Source organism: Mycetomoellerius zeteki, unplaced genomic scaffold (assembly GCF_001594055.1).
Source record: "Mycetomoellerius zeteki isolate Tzet28-1 unplaced genomic scaffold, Tzet1.0 scaffold86, whole genome shotgun sequence".
NCBI classification, from domain to species: Eukaryota; Metazoa; Arthropoda; class Insecta; order Hymenoptera; family Formicidae; genus Mycetomoellerius; species Mycetomoellerius zeteki.
In genome coordinates, this window is record NW_017257892.1 from 156,001 (window position 1) to 168,718 (window position 12,718).

Consider the following 12,718-nt stretch of genomic DNA (forward strand, 5'->3'; position numbering starts at 1 on the left):
AAAAAAATTTTATTTGATAATAAAATAACTAAAAAATAAATGTATTAAAAATTTTATGAAACATTTAAATTTATAAATATGAGGATCTCGGCCAGTTTTGGCAGTAAGTTTATAATATATAGAGGAAGGTCACCGATACCGACATACCACTTTGTCTTTAGACAATATTTCTTTAACAAAAGGTAAAAATACAACTCCAAAAACATCAATACAAACTAAAAAGTGTCTTCTATACTGCTTTACAAAGATAAAAAAAGTACCTTTTCTTGCTATTGTAAGGCTAGGTCCACAATCTTGCTTTAAGAAGCCTTAAGTCATAAGTCGAAAGAGATTAAGTGACAATAATTTCTGTCTTTAAACTGTTTTTGCGCAGTCTTTAGGCTTTAACCGTTAAATTTAAGCGAATTGAGCAAAACCCAATTCTTACGTCCTAAAAGCGTAAGTTCTGTGATCGAAATATTGTTAATTAAAGATTACAACTTATAGCTTACAGCTTCTTAAAACGAGGTTGTGGACTTAGCCTAAAATTAAAAGAAAAGCAAATTTCTCATGAAATCTTACACTTCACCTGTGCTCATACAGACGTAAATTTATCACATCACTTTTTTGCCGCGCGACAAACGTTAAATAGCTATTGCGTTGCTTTTATCGTTTACAAGTTATTCAGTTCTCGATGCCAACGTGGACAATTGAACAAATCAACGTAATCTTGGGCCTTTTCGTGTTGCTCGTACTTCTTCCTAAGCAACAAATCGACGTCGTATGGACGTCCAAACCAAATCCCATAAATGTCTTTCACATGTACAATGTATTCCCCTAAAGACGTCTAATAGACGTCGTACGTCCAATCTCGAATGGCACAGATAATTTGGAAATTATTCATCTTTTCTGGTCAATAAATTGTTGAAAACAAATAGAAGGATACCGAACAGTTGTTTAACTCCAAGATAAATGTATATAAAGTTGTTTGATAGTACTTGGTCCTCGGATCTTGCTGACGATTGTTCGCGCATTGCTCGAAAATTAAACTTATATTAAGAACGTACCTTGGACATCCCTAAAATATCTGTAAATAACTTTATTATAAGATGTCCAAGCAATGTCTTTAAAACGTATTTCGGGTGTCTAACGTACAGCGACATAAATTGGACTTTTCAGGACATATTTCGGACGTGGCAGGATGTCCAAGGACGTCCAATTGTTGCTTGGGTTACTCTCAATCTTCGCATTCTCTCTTTTCAACGCCCCAATGTGTGTATGTTCATCTTGTTTTAAATAAAAAATTTTTTAGGAATTTCAATCAATACACAAACGGATGTCTTCTTGTATTTTTTTTTTTTTTAGGTGTCCGACTTTTGCAATCGTAGAATAAGCCTGGATCTACAATGGATTTTTAAGCCTTATGCCATAAGAAATGGATGAATCATAGTCAATTATTCTTCTTGCATTCGATTGTAATTGGTCAATTTCTTAACGGCTCAAGTTTTAAAATACCTATTGTAGATCCGAACTAAAAGTCTTTGCACATAAATTTTCATTGTCGCATTAAAATATGCATAAAGAAGATTATTTAATCGCATTTATATTATAAAGGCACATGTAATATCCCGTTGGATAATCTTCTGGCTAAATCACCGTATTAAAAACGAGTTTACTTCTGGATAATTAATATCCGTTCATTATTATTTCAGAATTAGTCGTCAATATATATTTAAAAGAAATAAAAAGGAACTCTAAACTTACCAATGTTTGAAGGTAATTAAGTCTTTATTTTGTTCTTCATCATACTCTCTTATAACGTTTTCATCAAACTTGAGCTGAATAGACATGATAATAATCGAACCGTGTTAGTATCACTATAAATACAATATGTAGAAATATGTGTTAAATAATATCTTATATCTCAAGTGATGCGTACTGACGATTGAAAGCGGAATAAACGAACTCTTTCCTCGAAAGTTAATATAAATCTGCCTGCGCGTTATTGATACCAGTATACTCGTAAATATTATCTAGTTAGGGCTTGTGTTCATGATGTTAGAACACGCGCGCGATCCGAGTTATTTATATTAGAAATTAGCTTTCATGACTTATACCAACTTTAAAATATTAAACCAATGCTATAAGTTGTGAGTGATTCCACTTGGCCAAATGGAACATTTCCGTTATCACCGATTATGATTAATAACTATTTCACACAGAATGCGCTCATGATTATTAAATTTTTCAACACGTTGCTATGCATTTATTTACAGGGTGGTCCACTTAAATCGACCATTTGAAATATCTCGCTTATTTTTGATGATATAAAAAAATGTTTCAAATGAAAGTGGGACGTTTTCGAGTCGGATGTATTTTGGTCATGCTTTTTTCCCTCGTGGAGGCGCCAAAAAGATATGAAGGTCATCTCCATTTTTTTATTATAAATGGAATTGTATGATTTTTTTACATAATATGACTCCTATAATTATTCCGCATATAAAAGTATTAAAGTAATAATATCAAAAAATCAGTATTTTATGAGATATTTTACACTTTATTCTGACACATTTTGACATAAAATGTTAAATAACTCGTAAACTAATTCACTTTTTTTGATAATCATACCTTAATAGATACCTTTATTAACAGAATAATGAGATAATCAATTCGTGGAAAGAAAATACATATATGTAGTTGCTAATTTTAAAAATTATCCATTTCGCATACATATTTTTTAAAGCAATGATGTGTTTCCTTTACACCAACTGATTCATTTCATTATTCTGTTCATAAAAGTATAATATTAAGGTATGATTATAAAAAAGTTAATAGTTTACTAGTTATTTAACATTTTATGTCAATATGTGCCAGAATAAAGTGTAAAATATCTCGTAAACTAATGATTTTTTGATATCACTTTTTGATATCATTTTTTGATACCTTCATAAGAATAGGATAGTTCTCCAGAAAGGGCCGACTGCATGGACCGGAACAAATGGAAATCTGAAGGAGCAATGTCCGATGAATACGGCGGGTGGGGCAGAATTTTCCACTTTACTCCTTCCAAGTATTTCTTAATCGGTTTTGCAACGTGTGACCTAGCGTTGTCATGTAGCAGAATCAGCTTGTTGTGCCTATTGTCCCATTTCGGTCATTTTTCTTTCAAAGCTTGGTTTAAACGTATCACTTGTAGTCGATAATGATAGCCAGTGATGGTTTCTTCGAGTAATGCTTGCAATTCTGCATCTTCAAATTTTTTAGTGCACCTTCGCGTTCTTTGTCACGCACGTCGAAATCACCATTATTGAATCGTTGAAACCTTTCTTTACAAGTAGTATTCGATGGAGCATGCTCACCATAAATATCTACGAGCAAACGATGCGTTTCCGCAGCACTTTTCTTTAAAATGAAATAATGTAGTAAAACTTCCCGCAAATGTTGCTTTTTTGGAATAAATTCCGACACTTTCAACGCAAAAAAAATTACTCTTGTTTACGGTTCGAACGAATGCCAACTACTGGGCTCAAAAGCTTGAACGCTTACCTTTCAAATACTGTATTGCCGTTTTATTAAATACCCAAGCAGTGCTACTAACGATGTCTCTCTACAATGGGCGGAAACTTATTCCCATACCCAATATAAAAGAATATTTTGTGTCTTTATAACATTTTTTTATTTCATAATTAAATTTTTTATGAACAATGACATTTATTTGATTTAATAGAGTTAGATATTTGTATAAAAATATTAGAGTCTGTCAAAATTACATTTTTTTACTAACATAAGTGAGTAGACTTCGAGTATTCACTAAACTAAATGAAGAAGATACATAGTAGATCTATTTTATGTCGGTAGAAATTAATATCGCACATGAACATTATTACAGATAACATTATGAATTCGTAATATTATTTAACTGCAAGTTATAATAAAAATCTGTGGATAATAAGATAAATATTATTTTATACATCAGACAGATATATAGATTATGTAACTGAAGTAAGTAAATAATTCAATTTTATTGTAGCGATATTTTAATATAAGGTAGTGCGTTAAAATGAAGTTGTCACAATACGCATATAACAAAAAAGCAGATTAGATTAATTGAATTTTAAATTCTTTCTCATTTTTCCTCAATTGTAGATTTTATCGAGTTATTTTTTATGAACAATGACATTTATTTGATTTAATAGAGTTAGATATTTGTATAAAAATATTAGAGTCTGTCAAAATTACATTTTTTTACTAACATAAGTGAGTAGACTTCGAGTATTCACTAAACTAAATGAAGAAGATACATAGTAGATCTATTTTATGTCGGTAGAAATTAATATCGCACATGAACATTATTACAGATAACATTATGAATTCGTAATATTATTTAACTGTAAGTTATAATAAAAATCTGTGGATAATAAGATAAATATTATTTTATACATCAGACAGATATATAGATTATGTAACTGAAGTAAGTAAATAATTCAATTTTATTGTAGCGATATTTTAATATAAGGTAGTGCGTTAAAATGAAGTTGTCACAATACGCATATAACAAAAAAGCAGATTAGATTAATTGAATTTTAAATTCTTTCTCATTTTTCCTCAATTGTAGATTTTATCGAGTTATCTTTTTTTTCTGATAAACGCGATATCATGCGAACGTATAGTATTTTCAAAATCTGTTCGTTACCATGTGCAAAGCGCACAAATATATTTGCACATTCATTTTTTAGGAATAATTTTATATGAAATGTGATATATAATATCAGACATATTTTTTTCTCTTTCGTACTTTACCATACACAGTAAAAAACATTTTACATTGATCTATTCAAGTCCTTGTTAAAATTTCGTGTTGAATTTTTAACATATTCAAATATTAATTTAACATAATGTGATTATGTTATTTAAGTATTTTATGCTAAATTGAGATTTAACATTTCTTAATGTCAAAGTAACATAATTTATGTGTTACTTAAATGAGTAAATGACGTAAAAATAATATACTTAAAAGATAAATTCTAAGATAAATGAATAAAATACGTGTTATTTAAAATATCATAATCATTAATTTTATTTAAAAAAATGCATTTGCAATTTGTTTACAAATTATGTTAGTATTACCTTATTTTTAATTTAATGTTATGTTACTTTTAATTGATATCGACTTTCTATTTTTAATATTAGTATGAAAATAACATAAAGAATGAAATTTATTATAAAGGAAGGGTGAAATCTTTTCACGCTTGCGGTTTTTATATTTATTTTTAGGGTTGGGAAGTAAACTAATTACTTGTAACTAAGTTATAGTTTTTTTTTTTCAGTATAACTTAACTTAGTTCCTTTTTTCCATCTGTAACTGTAACTTAATTTAGTTATATTTCTTCCAATAACTAGTAACTAATTTAACAGTTACTTTTACAGTTATTTTATATTTTAACTTATTTGTCAATTTAATGTGATCGTTAAAATCTGAATACTTAAGGCTACGGTCCACTTGATGCTACAAATGCTTCGAAGTATTTTTTGATTGGTCAGTTTGTCAAATTCTTTCTTTCAATTGGTCAATCAAATGCGCTAAGGGTGCGTTCCACTTAACATCCCCAACTCTCACGTATATCATTTCATTGTTTAATATTTGTAATGGCGTTAATTATTAAATGCATGTTATTATTTCGTCCGTTATTTGAGTTATCTCGCATATATTCCCGCAAAATTAAAGGAATTTTTTAATAAAATTGTATCGTGTAAACGTAAATTATTTTTTTCTTTGATAGCTCTAATGATATCGGTGATACTCATATTGTTCTGTCATGATAACAGAAAAGTAACTGAAAAGTTACTTTTTTAGTAACTGTAATTGTAACGAGTTAATTTTTAGTCTCGGTAACTTGGAACTGTAACTATATAGTTACTTTTGAAAGAAAAAAACTATAACTGTAACTAGTTATTTTTACAAAGTATAAACTTTCCCAACCCTGCTTATTTTATTAGTACATTGTAGAAATAAATTTAATACAAAATCGTTAAAGATTTTTTGTCTTTGACGATATTACCAACAAATACTCTTCAAGTGCATTATCATTTATTTTTATCGTTCAACTGGGATCAATCGTGGTTGTAGAAATGATTGATCGAACGATAGCGTGGTGCCAACACGATAGAAAAATTATTAGATTGGACTTATTCCTTTCAATATATCCATAAATGTTATAGTTAATAGATATTTGTTGAGAATCTGCGAGGCAATGGTATTAATAATATACTCAATCATGTTTTGGTTGGAGGCGATGAGCTTAGGTATTACATCGGAGATCGTCTTGCTGATTCTCTCGGACATGTCCTCATCGTTGTAGATATCCGTCACGTTAAACTGCGAGCGATACGAAAGAAAATTTTATTAAAAATTAGGAAAAGTGAAAATAGTCAGTGAAAGAAAATTAATTAAGGTAACTCCGGCAAATACTTCGCGCTGGGATTTATGCCGCAAAGTCAGAAAAAATAGAAGGAGTAGGGGTAATTTTTCCGCAACTATTCTGTTACATGACTTTATATTATATTAGTATTGTGTTATAATTTCAGCTTCTTACTGTTAATATTAATGAAATTATTGAGAATTGAATCGATTTGTCACTGCAATAAGTAGCGCCATCATAAGTTATAATCTACATAAAATGATTACTGTAGGACGTGTAAAAGACTTAGTGATTATTTCGTGATACATACGTGTAGAGGAATAAGTAAAGCATATTTTATAGCAAAATACAAGTGCTTTGCTTTCGTATTCTTTGTTTAGTTTGTTGTCTTGTATATCCCACCTGTTTGGGATATACGGCATTTTTAGCGGACGGGATTTATGCCCAAAGCATACAAAGTGCGCAGATTGAATTCAGTGCACTAAATACAATAAATATATTACACGAAATATGTACCTCATGTCATAAAACTTGTAATATATGTAGGAAGATTGTAATTATTTATTACTTCATATACATATTTATCATTCTTATTCCTTAATAAAACTTTATAAACGCATTTTATAAGTTATTGTGTCATTTTATGTCTTATTTATAAGCATTATTTGTAAATTTTTCATGAGCCGTACATACTCCCCTCTCCCCTATGAGTAGCCATATTATCTCACCCCTAAAGGAAATACGGCAAAAATGCAAAGGTTTCAAAAAGTTCATTTCTTAATACGAAAAATAAATATATATACAATATATATTTCGAATTTCTAATATTTTTTTCATAGTAGTAGACAGTAGACACAAAGTTTTTACTGATATAGTTCGTTTACTTTAAACATAGTAAATAATACGTAATAAATTAAGTTTTTGATAGGTGCGGCGTATATACCGGAGTTACCCTGTTTTTTTATTCCATGCAATCGAATTCATTGAGAAACGTTTCAGAGACGTTTTGACTTGAATCAGTTTCTATAGAGTCATTGCATGTAAAATGTCAAACTCCTATAATTTCAGCTGCATATTTATGATTTTTTTTCAACTAAAATAAATTCATTAAAATCGATTGAAGAAAATTAAATCAGTGTTTTATGGAGACTTCATGATTAGACCAATCGCGACTTTTCACAGTCAACTTATTTCTTTTTTTCTATCTACTTAATCTCTTTTTAAAATCTACATTATTTTATATAAATTTTAATACATATTGTTTGACATATAAATATGTGCTTATTAGACAAAAAGTTTCTGGAGAGTTCAGTAACAATCTTTTTTAAGCCAAATGAGATGTAAATTTTTCGAGTCTTTTTTATAATAGCAGTTTGTAACAACATCGATATCTATGCTAACAGCAGTGTGACTGGGTCGCCTTTTTATATATGCAAATTGAAAAGCAGAAAACGTGGCAGTGTTAATTTGATATATCGTACAAGTAACAATTTTCTCGCATAATAATTGATGTAATCAAAGAATTTAAAATATACTATTTAACATATTAAAAAAATTAATAAATTATTCTTTAAAATTTTGAAAAATTAAGTGTGCATAACATTGTAGAGAAAACTTGTAACATAAGCTTACACGAGAAAAATGGTCAAGAAAGTTCAATATCTGAAATATAAAGTTGTAAAACGATATTTGATTTTTACTATTTTTTTCTTTTAACTTAACAAGAAAATCGTTAATAGAGTTTTTAAAATTATATATATATATATTTTATTTCTCAGTAAGTTATCTGAAGATTGTTAACGTAAAGTTACTTATTTTATATTCGATATTATTTTTGCATTAGCCTGAACGCTTATAGATGCGGGTCCTGAGAATCAATCGCAAAAGCCAGAAAAGAATTGACAGAACTGTAGCTTAATTACTTACGTTCAATGCTTCCAATAAAATCTGTGATGTTACACTTCGAACTTGCATATACGGGCCCTTCAGTTTTAAATCAACATCCATAATAGTTCTGAAGTTATGTGCGATTCCACTAAAAATTAAATATAATTCTGTAGCTTTAAAGACTTTATTATCTCAAATTTTTACTTTAAAAAATTATCAAGATGCATAAAAAAAATAGATATAGAAATAGACAAAACATAGAAATAAAGTGGAAAGAAATATTATAAAAATGTCCTGCACTGAAAAAAGTGCCTGGTTATAGCCATCAAATATTGAGTGAAATAATTTCAATTAAATGTTGAGGTAATAACTAAACATAACTTCATAAATAATTATTTCACTCATTATTTGATGATAGCTATAACTAGACTCTTTTTCCAGTATGTAATTTTGAAGGCAGGAACTTAATTACAAAGGAATAATATTTATTGATAAAAAATAATTGATTATTATATTTTAAATAAACGCCGTCAAAAAGATCTTTCTTCCTGATTTTATGCACGTTAAAAAGATTCATTTAAATATAAATTTATCATTCAATTTAATAATGGAGCGATAAATTATCTTAAATCTAAAAAAAGTTCCGTTGAAATTTCCATCAAAGCAATCTCAATTGAGTTTCGCGTTTGTTAAAAGCGAGCCTGACCACCGACCGTAAGAAAGCTGAACGCGAGATTGCGGATCGGCGCGATCGCGTGTTTAGCGCAAAGGATATAAATGCACGATTTAATAACACGCTTTGTCGCAGTTGGCGTCGCCTGATAAAGTCACGAAAGCGTTGAATGAAAAACGGCTAACTCATTGTCAGTCATTCCAGCTCTCGTTTTTTTTTCACGTACATATTTCAAGCATTGTAGTTAAATATAGATGAAGCGGAATGAAAACCGAACGTTCTTTACGAGGAAAGACCAGCGATCTTTCTCATTGCAATAATTATGATAATAATGATTAATTATAATTATGCTAATGATGATAAACAATTATTTATTTTAATTACGATGAAAAGATAATCACAATATATTATTATGATAATAATAATTGAAATTAATACACATTCGCTAAAGATTTAAATTCTTCTGTCTTTTACTGATAAATAATAAAATGCAAAAATTGGCAGCAAGATCCTTTTTCGTGTGCCATAGATATTAGAAAATCGCGATCGAAGTATGATAATTAGATTCTCTCGAAAGAAACAAATACTTACTCCATATTTCCATCTCCATGAATATCGTAGTTAAGGACGTTGCATTCCAAGGAGTAATTAGTATTCGCGGTTGTCAACGGCCAGCTTAGATCTATGTAGGCATTCATATTAATTAGATTGAATTTAGCGCTGTTAATGTTAAACGAGGCCAAACCAGTTAAGTTAAGGTTTTCAAGAAATCCCTCGAGGCTGAAAGAATAAAGAAAAAAATAAAAAATTTGCTAGTCGTTATTAAACTTCGTTCTTTACTTCGTCTAATAACGAATCGTTTATGATACTGTCATGTCATACATGATACATGTTAAATTAAGGTATATCCCAAGCAGAACAACAAATCACGATAACGTCAAAATGACATAACGTTAAAATGTGAATAAAAAATGACTTTTAATGATCATTTTGTAATCATCTTGACATCATTTTGACATCATATCATAATGACTTGTTATTCTGCTTGGGATCTTCTCTCGCTAAACTATATTTTTTAAATTTGCAATGAGTGCAAAAAGTATTCGTACAGGAAAGATTTTTTTTTAAAGAAATTTTGTTTTTAGAAAGTAAACATTAATTAGCACACAAATTAGTAAAAAATGAAATGTTATATATTTTTTAAATTATTTTACCTAAAAAGTTGTATAATAATAAAAATATATTAATAATAAACATGAAAAAGTATATTCTTTTGATCGTAGAAGAAATACAATCGAGAAATTTAGCTTTTAAACGGTTATTTTTACGAATAACTTTTATTTATTGTACAATATATTAGGAAAGAATGTATTCGTTAATAAATTGTTAAAAAATTAAGGTTTATTCTTTATTAATAAGATTTTTTTTATAAAAAAAATCTTCCCTGTATAAATACTTTTAGCATTGTAACTCTTTTTAAGTGTATAAATTCTACTGCATAACATATGGCGATAAATTAAAAAAATATTATCAAGTAAAAGATATTGATTAAAAACATATAATCTTGCGGTTGACTCCTATTGTTTTTTACTTCTTATTTGTGTTTTGTTAATTAAAGGAGTCTCAATATTTAACATTTCAGTTAAAGTAGTTGATTATTTGAAAGATATTTAAAAGATATTTGAAAGATATTTGAAAGATTATTTAAAAGCATATAATCGTGATAACACATTCTCTGTCGACCTAGAGGTAAAAGTATATTGATTTAACGCTTTAGCAATTAACGTGTTACTTCAAAAACTAAACTGATACGCACTCTATATTACCCACAGGAGTAGATAAATTATATTTGATGGGCAGTCTCTCTATAATGAACGGATCACGAAGCGGAATTCCATATATGAGCCCACTGTTTCCATTTTGCAGTAAAGACTTGTACTTTTCGAGGAAATTTTTTAAGTTTGTTTGATATATGGTGGACATTACAACTGCAACTAAACATATATGTCATATAATCAGTGATAAATATATGTAAGGATGTTGATAGTAAATATATATAAGGATGTCGATATTACATAATAATGATGTCGATTCCTCTCTGATAGAATTATCATTAAAACTAGAACAAAAAAATACGCGAAGCACGGAAAGATCTGTAGAATCGCGGAATTGATATCGATATATATGAAGAATAGATCGACGAAAATAAAGCATTCATAAATAGACTTATTCAAATATATAATGTCTAAAATCTCTGTATCAAAAACCGAAATACCATTCAAAACAGACAAGTGAGAAATAGAATCTTCCAAAATAAAAAAGCAGCTTAAAAGTAGATCGTTTAAAAATAGATAAAGATAGTGTGATGTAATTGTAAGAACGATATATTTCCGGAAAAATACTATTCGATATACGTCTAGAGAAATATTAGAGGAGAAGAAATATTGTAGGTATCTACTTACAATTATCATCTATTTCAATCGCCCAGGCATGGCAACAGATCAGGATAAGCCCGAACGCTACGAAGTTCATTTTTCTGTACAAAGCAGAAAACACGATCGATTTAACCGCTTCTGAAGACGAAGGGGGTTAGAATACATCCTTAGAAAATGTATGTGTCATATCTCAAAATATTACCAGAAATACCAGGTATATCAGATATTATTCTAATATTATATCTCAGTATCCGTGTAAAAGTTGAACATAATTCTCTTAGTGGTATAAAAGTTATTTAATTTTTTTGTTAGCTTTGTGTATAAAATCGCGTTTGTAGTAGTTATTTGCAAATTTGATAAGATCACAGCATTACGAATTAAATCAATCTCTAATAAACTGCAGCAAAATGCTGCATTTCGCTGCATAAAGCCATTATAAACCGAATCTTTTTTTTATTTTTTGCAGTTGGATTCAGAACGAATTTATGACAAAAATTTGCTGGCTAATATCAGCAGATATTGATTTTTTTAATCGATTTTTTGATTGATACTTCTCGCCGATATTGTATAGCCAAAATATTCTTAAAATCACCGAATTCACCACTATTCCGAACAATGAGTGATCTTACAAATTAACGATGTGGAAACGCACCTGGATATTCTCGGTGGAGAGATTCTAGTAAATTCAGGATGAGTCGGCAAGTCGACACTGCAGATTACTGGGTATCGTACTTTTGGCACCATACTTATAGATACCTATATTCGGTGGGAATACGTGATAATTACGCAAGAATCGTTTTGTAACTTGAGCCGTTAGCAAATGTCGCGTAATTGTCTTTGTGTTTGTATGACTTGTGACATACGATAAAGAGTCGCATGTGTTGTAATTGAGAAAATTATGTTATCTTATATAAGCCTTGGCCAAAAATATTAGGCACTTTATTAATCATTATTTAAAGCTCAGAAATTGATTTATGACTTTTCTTGTAAATTATCCTTCATTTCAAATACTTTTTAAACTTACGTACAATACCGATAATCAACATTGAGAGAAAAATGTACCAAATTTTAATAATATTAATAAATATTTTTTGAAAAAAATTGCCTTATTAAATATAAACATGTATTTATTTGGTACAAGAACCATAAATTTGATTTAACCATTATTTTTTATTTAGCAAATATGTATTTTCTGTAAATAAATGTTACGGTAGTATTAGTTAAACAATTATTCATTAAAATTTAGTACATTTTTCTCTCAGTAAATACCCTGATAGCAAAACCTGCGGAGACAAATTTTGAACAGAACTTGCTACCAATTTTTG

The 12,718-nt window shown here is 29.0% G+C and overlaps 2 protein-coding genes across 3 annotated transcripts in view; both read right to left on the reverse strand.

Moving 5' to 3' along the window:
* Nucleotides 1–1,829, reverse strand: part of LOC108730207 (RCC1 and BTB domain-containing protein 1) — a 10,595-nt gene extending 8,766 nt beyond the window's left edge. The window contains exon 1 of the mRNA XM_018459766.1: nt 1,744–1,829. Coding sequence (XP_018315268.1) covers nt 1,744–1,829 — 86 coding nt within the window. The remainder of the gene's footprint in view (nt 1–1,743) is intronic.
* A 3,838-nt stretch (nt 1,830–5,667) lies between these two features.
* On the reverse strand, nt 5,668–12,149 carry LOC108730209 (uncharacterized). Of its 2 annotated transcripts, none has more exons than XM_018459769.1 (6): nt 12,046–12,149; nt 11,421–11,494; nt 10,775–10,952; nt 9,550–9,738; nt 8,325–8,433; nt 5,668–6,355 (listed from the first exon to the last, which is right to left on the reverse strand). In XM_018459769.1, the coding sequence occupies exons 1-6, from the start codon at nt 12,135–12,137 to the stop codon at nt 6,155–6,157; spliced, it is 843 nt and encodes a 280-aa protein (XP_018315271.1). In that variant the 5' UTR covers nt 12,138–12,149; the 3' UTR covers nt 5,668–6,154. The 2 variants fall into 2 exon arrangements, with proteins under 2 accessions (XP_018315271.1, XP_018315272.1); XM_018459770.1 differs by having other exon boundaries at nt 11,421–11,531; nt 12,046–12,097.
* Nucleotides 12,150–12,718: the final 569 nt, after the last annotated feature.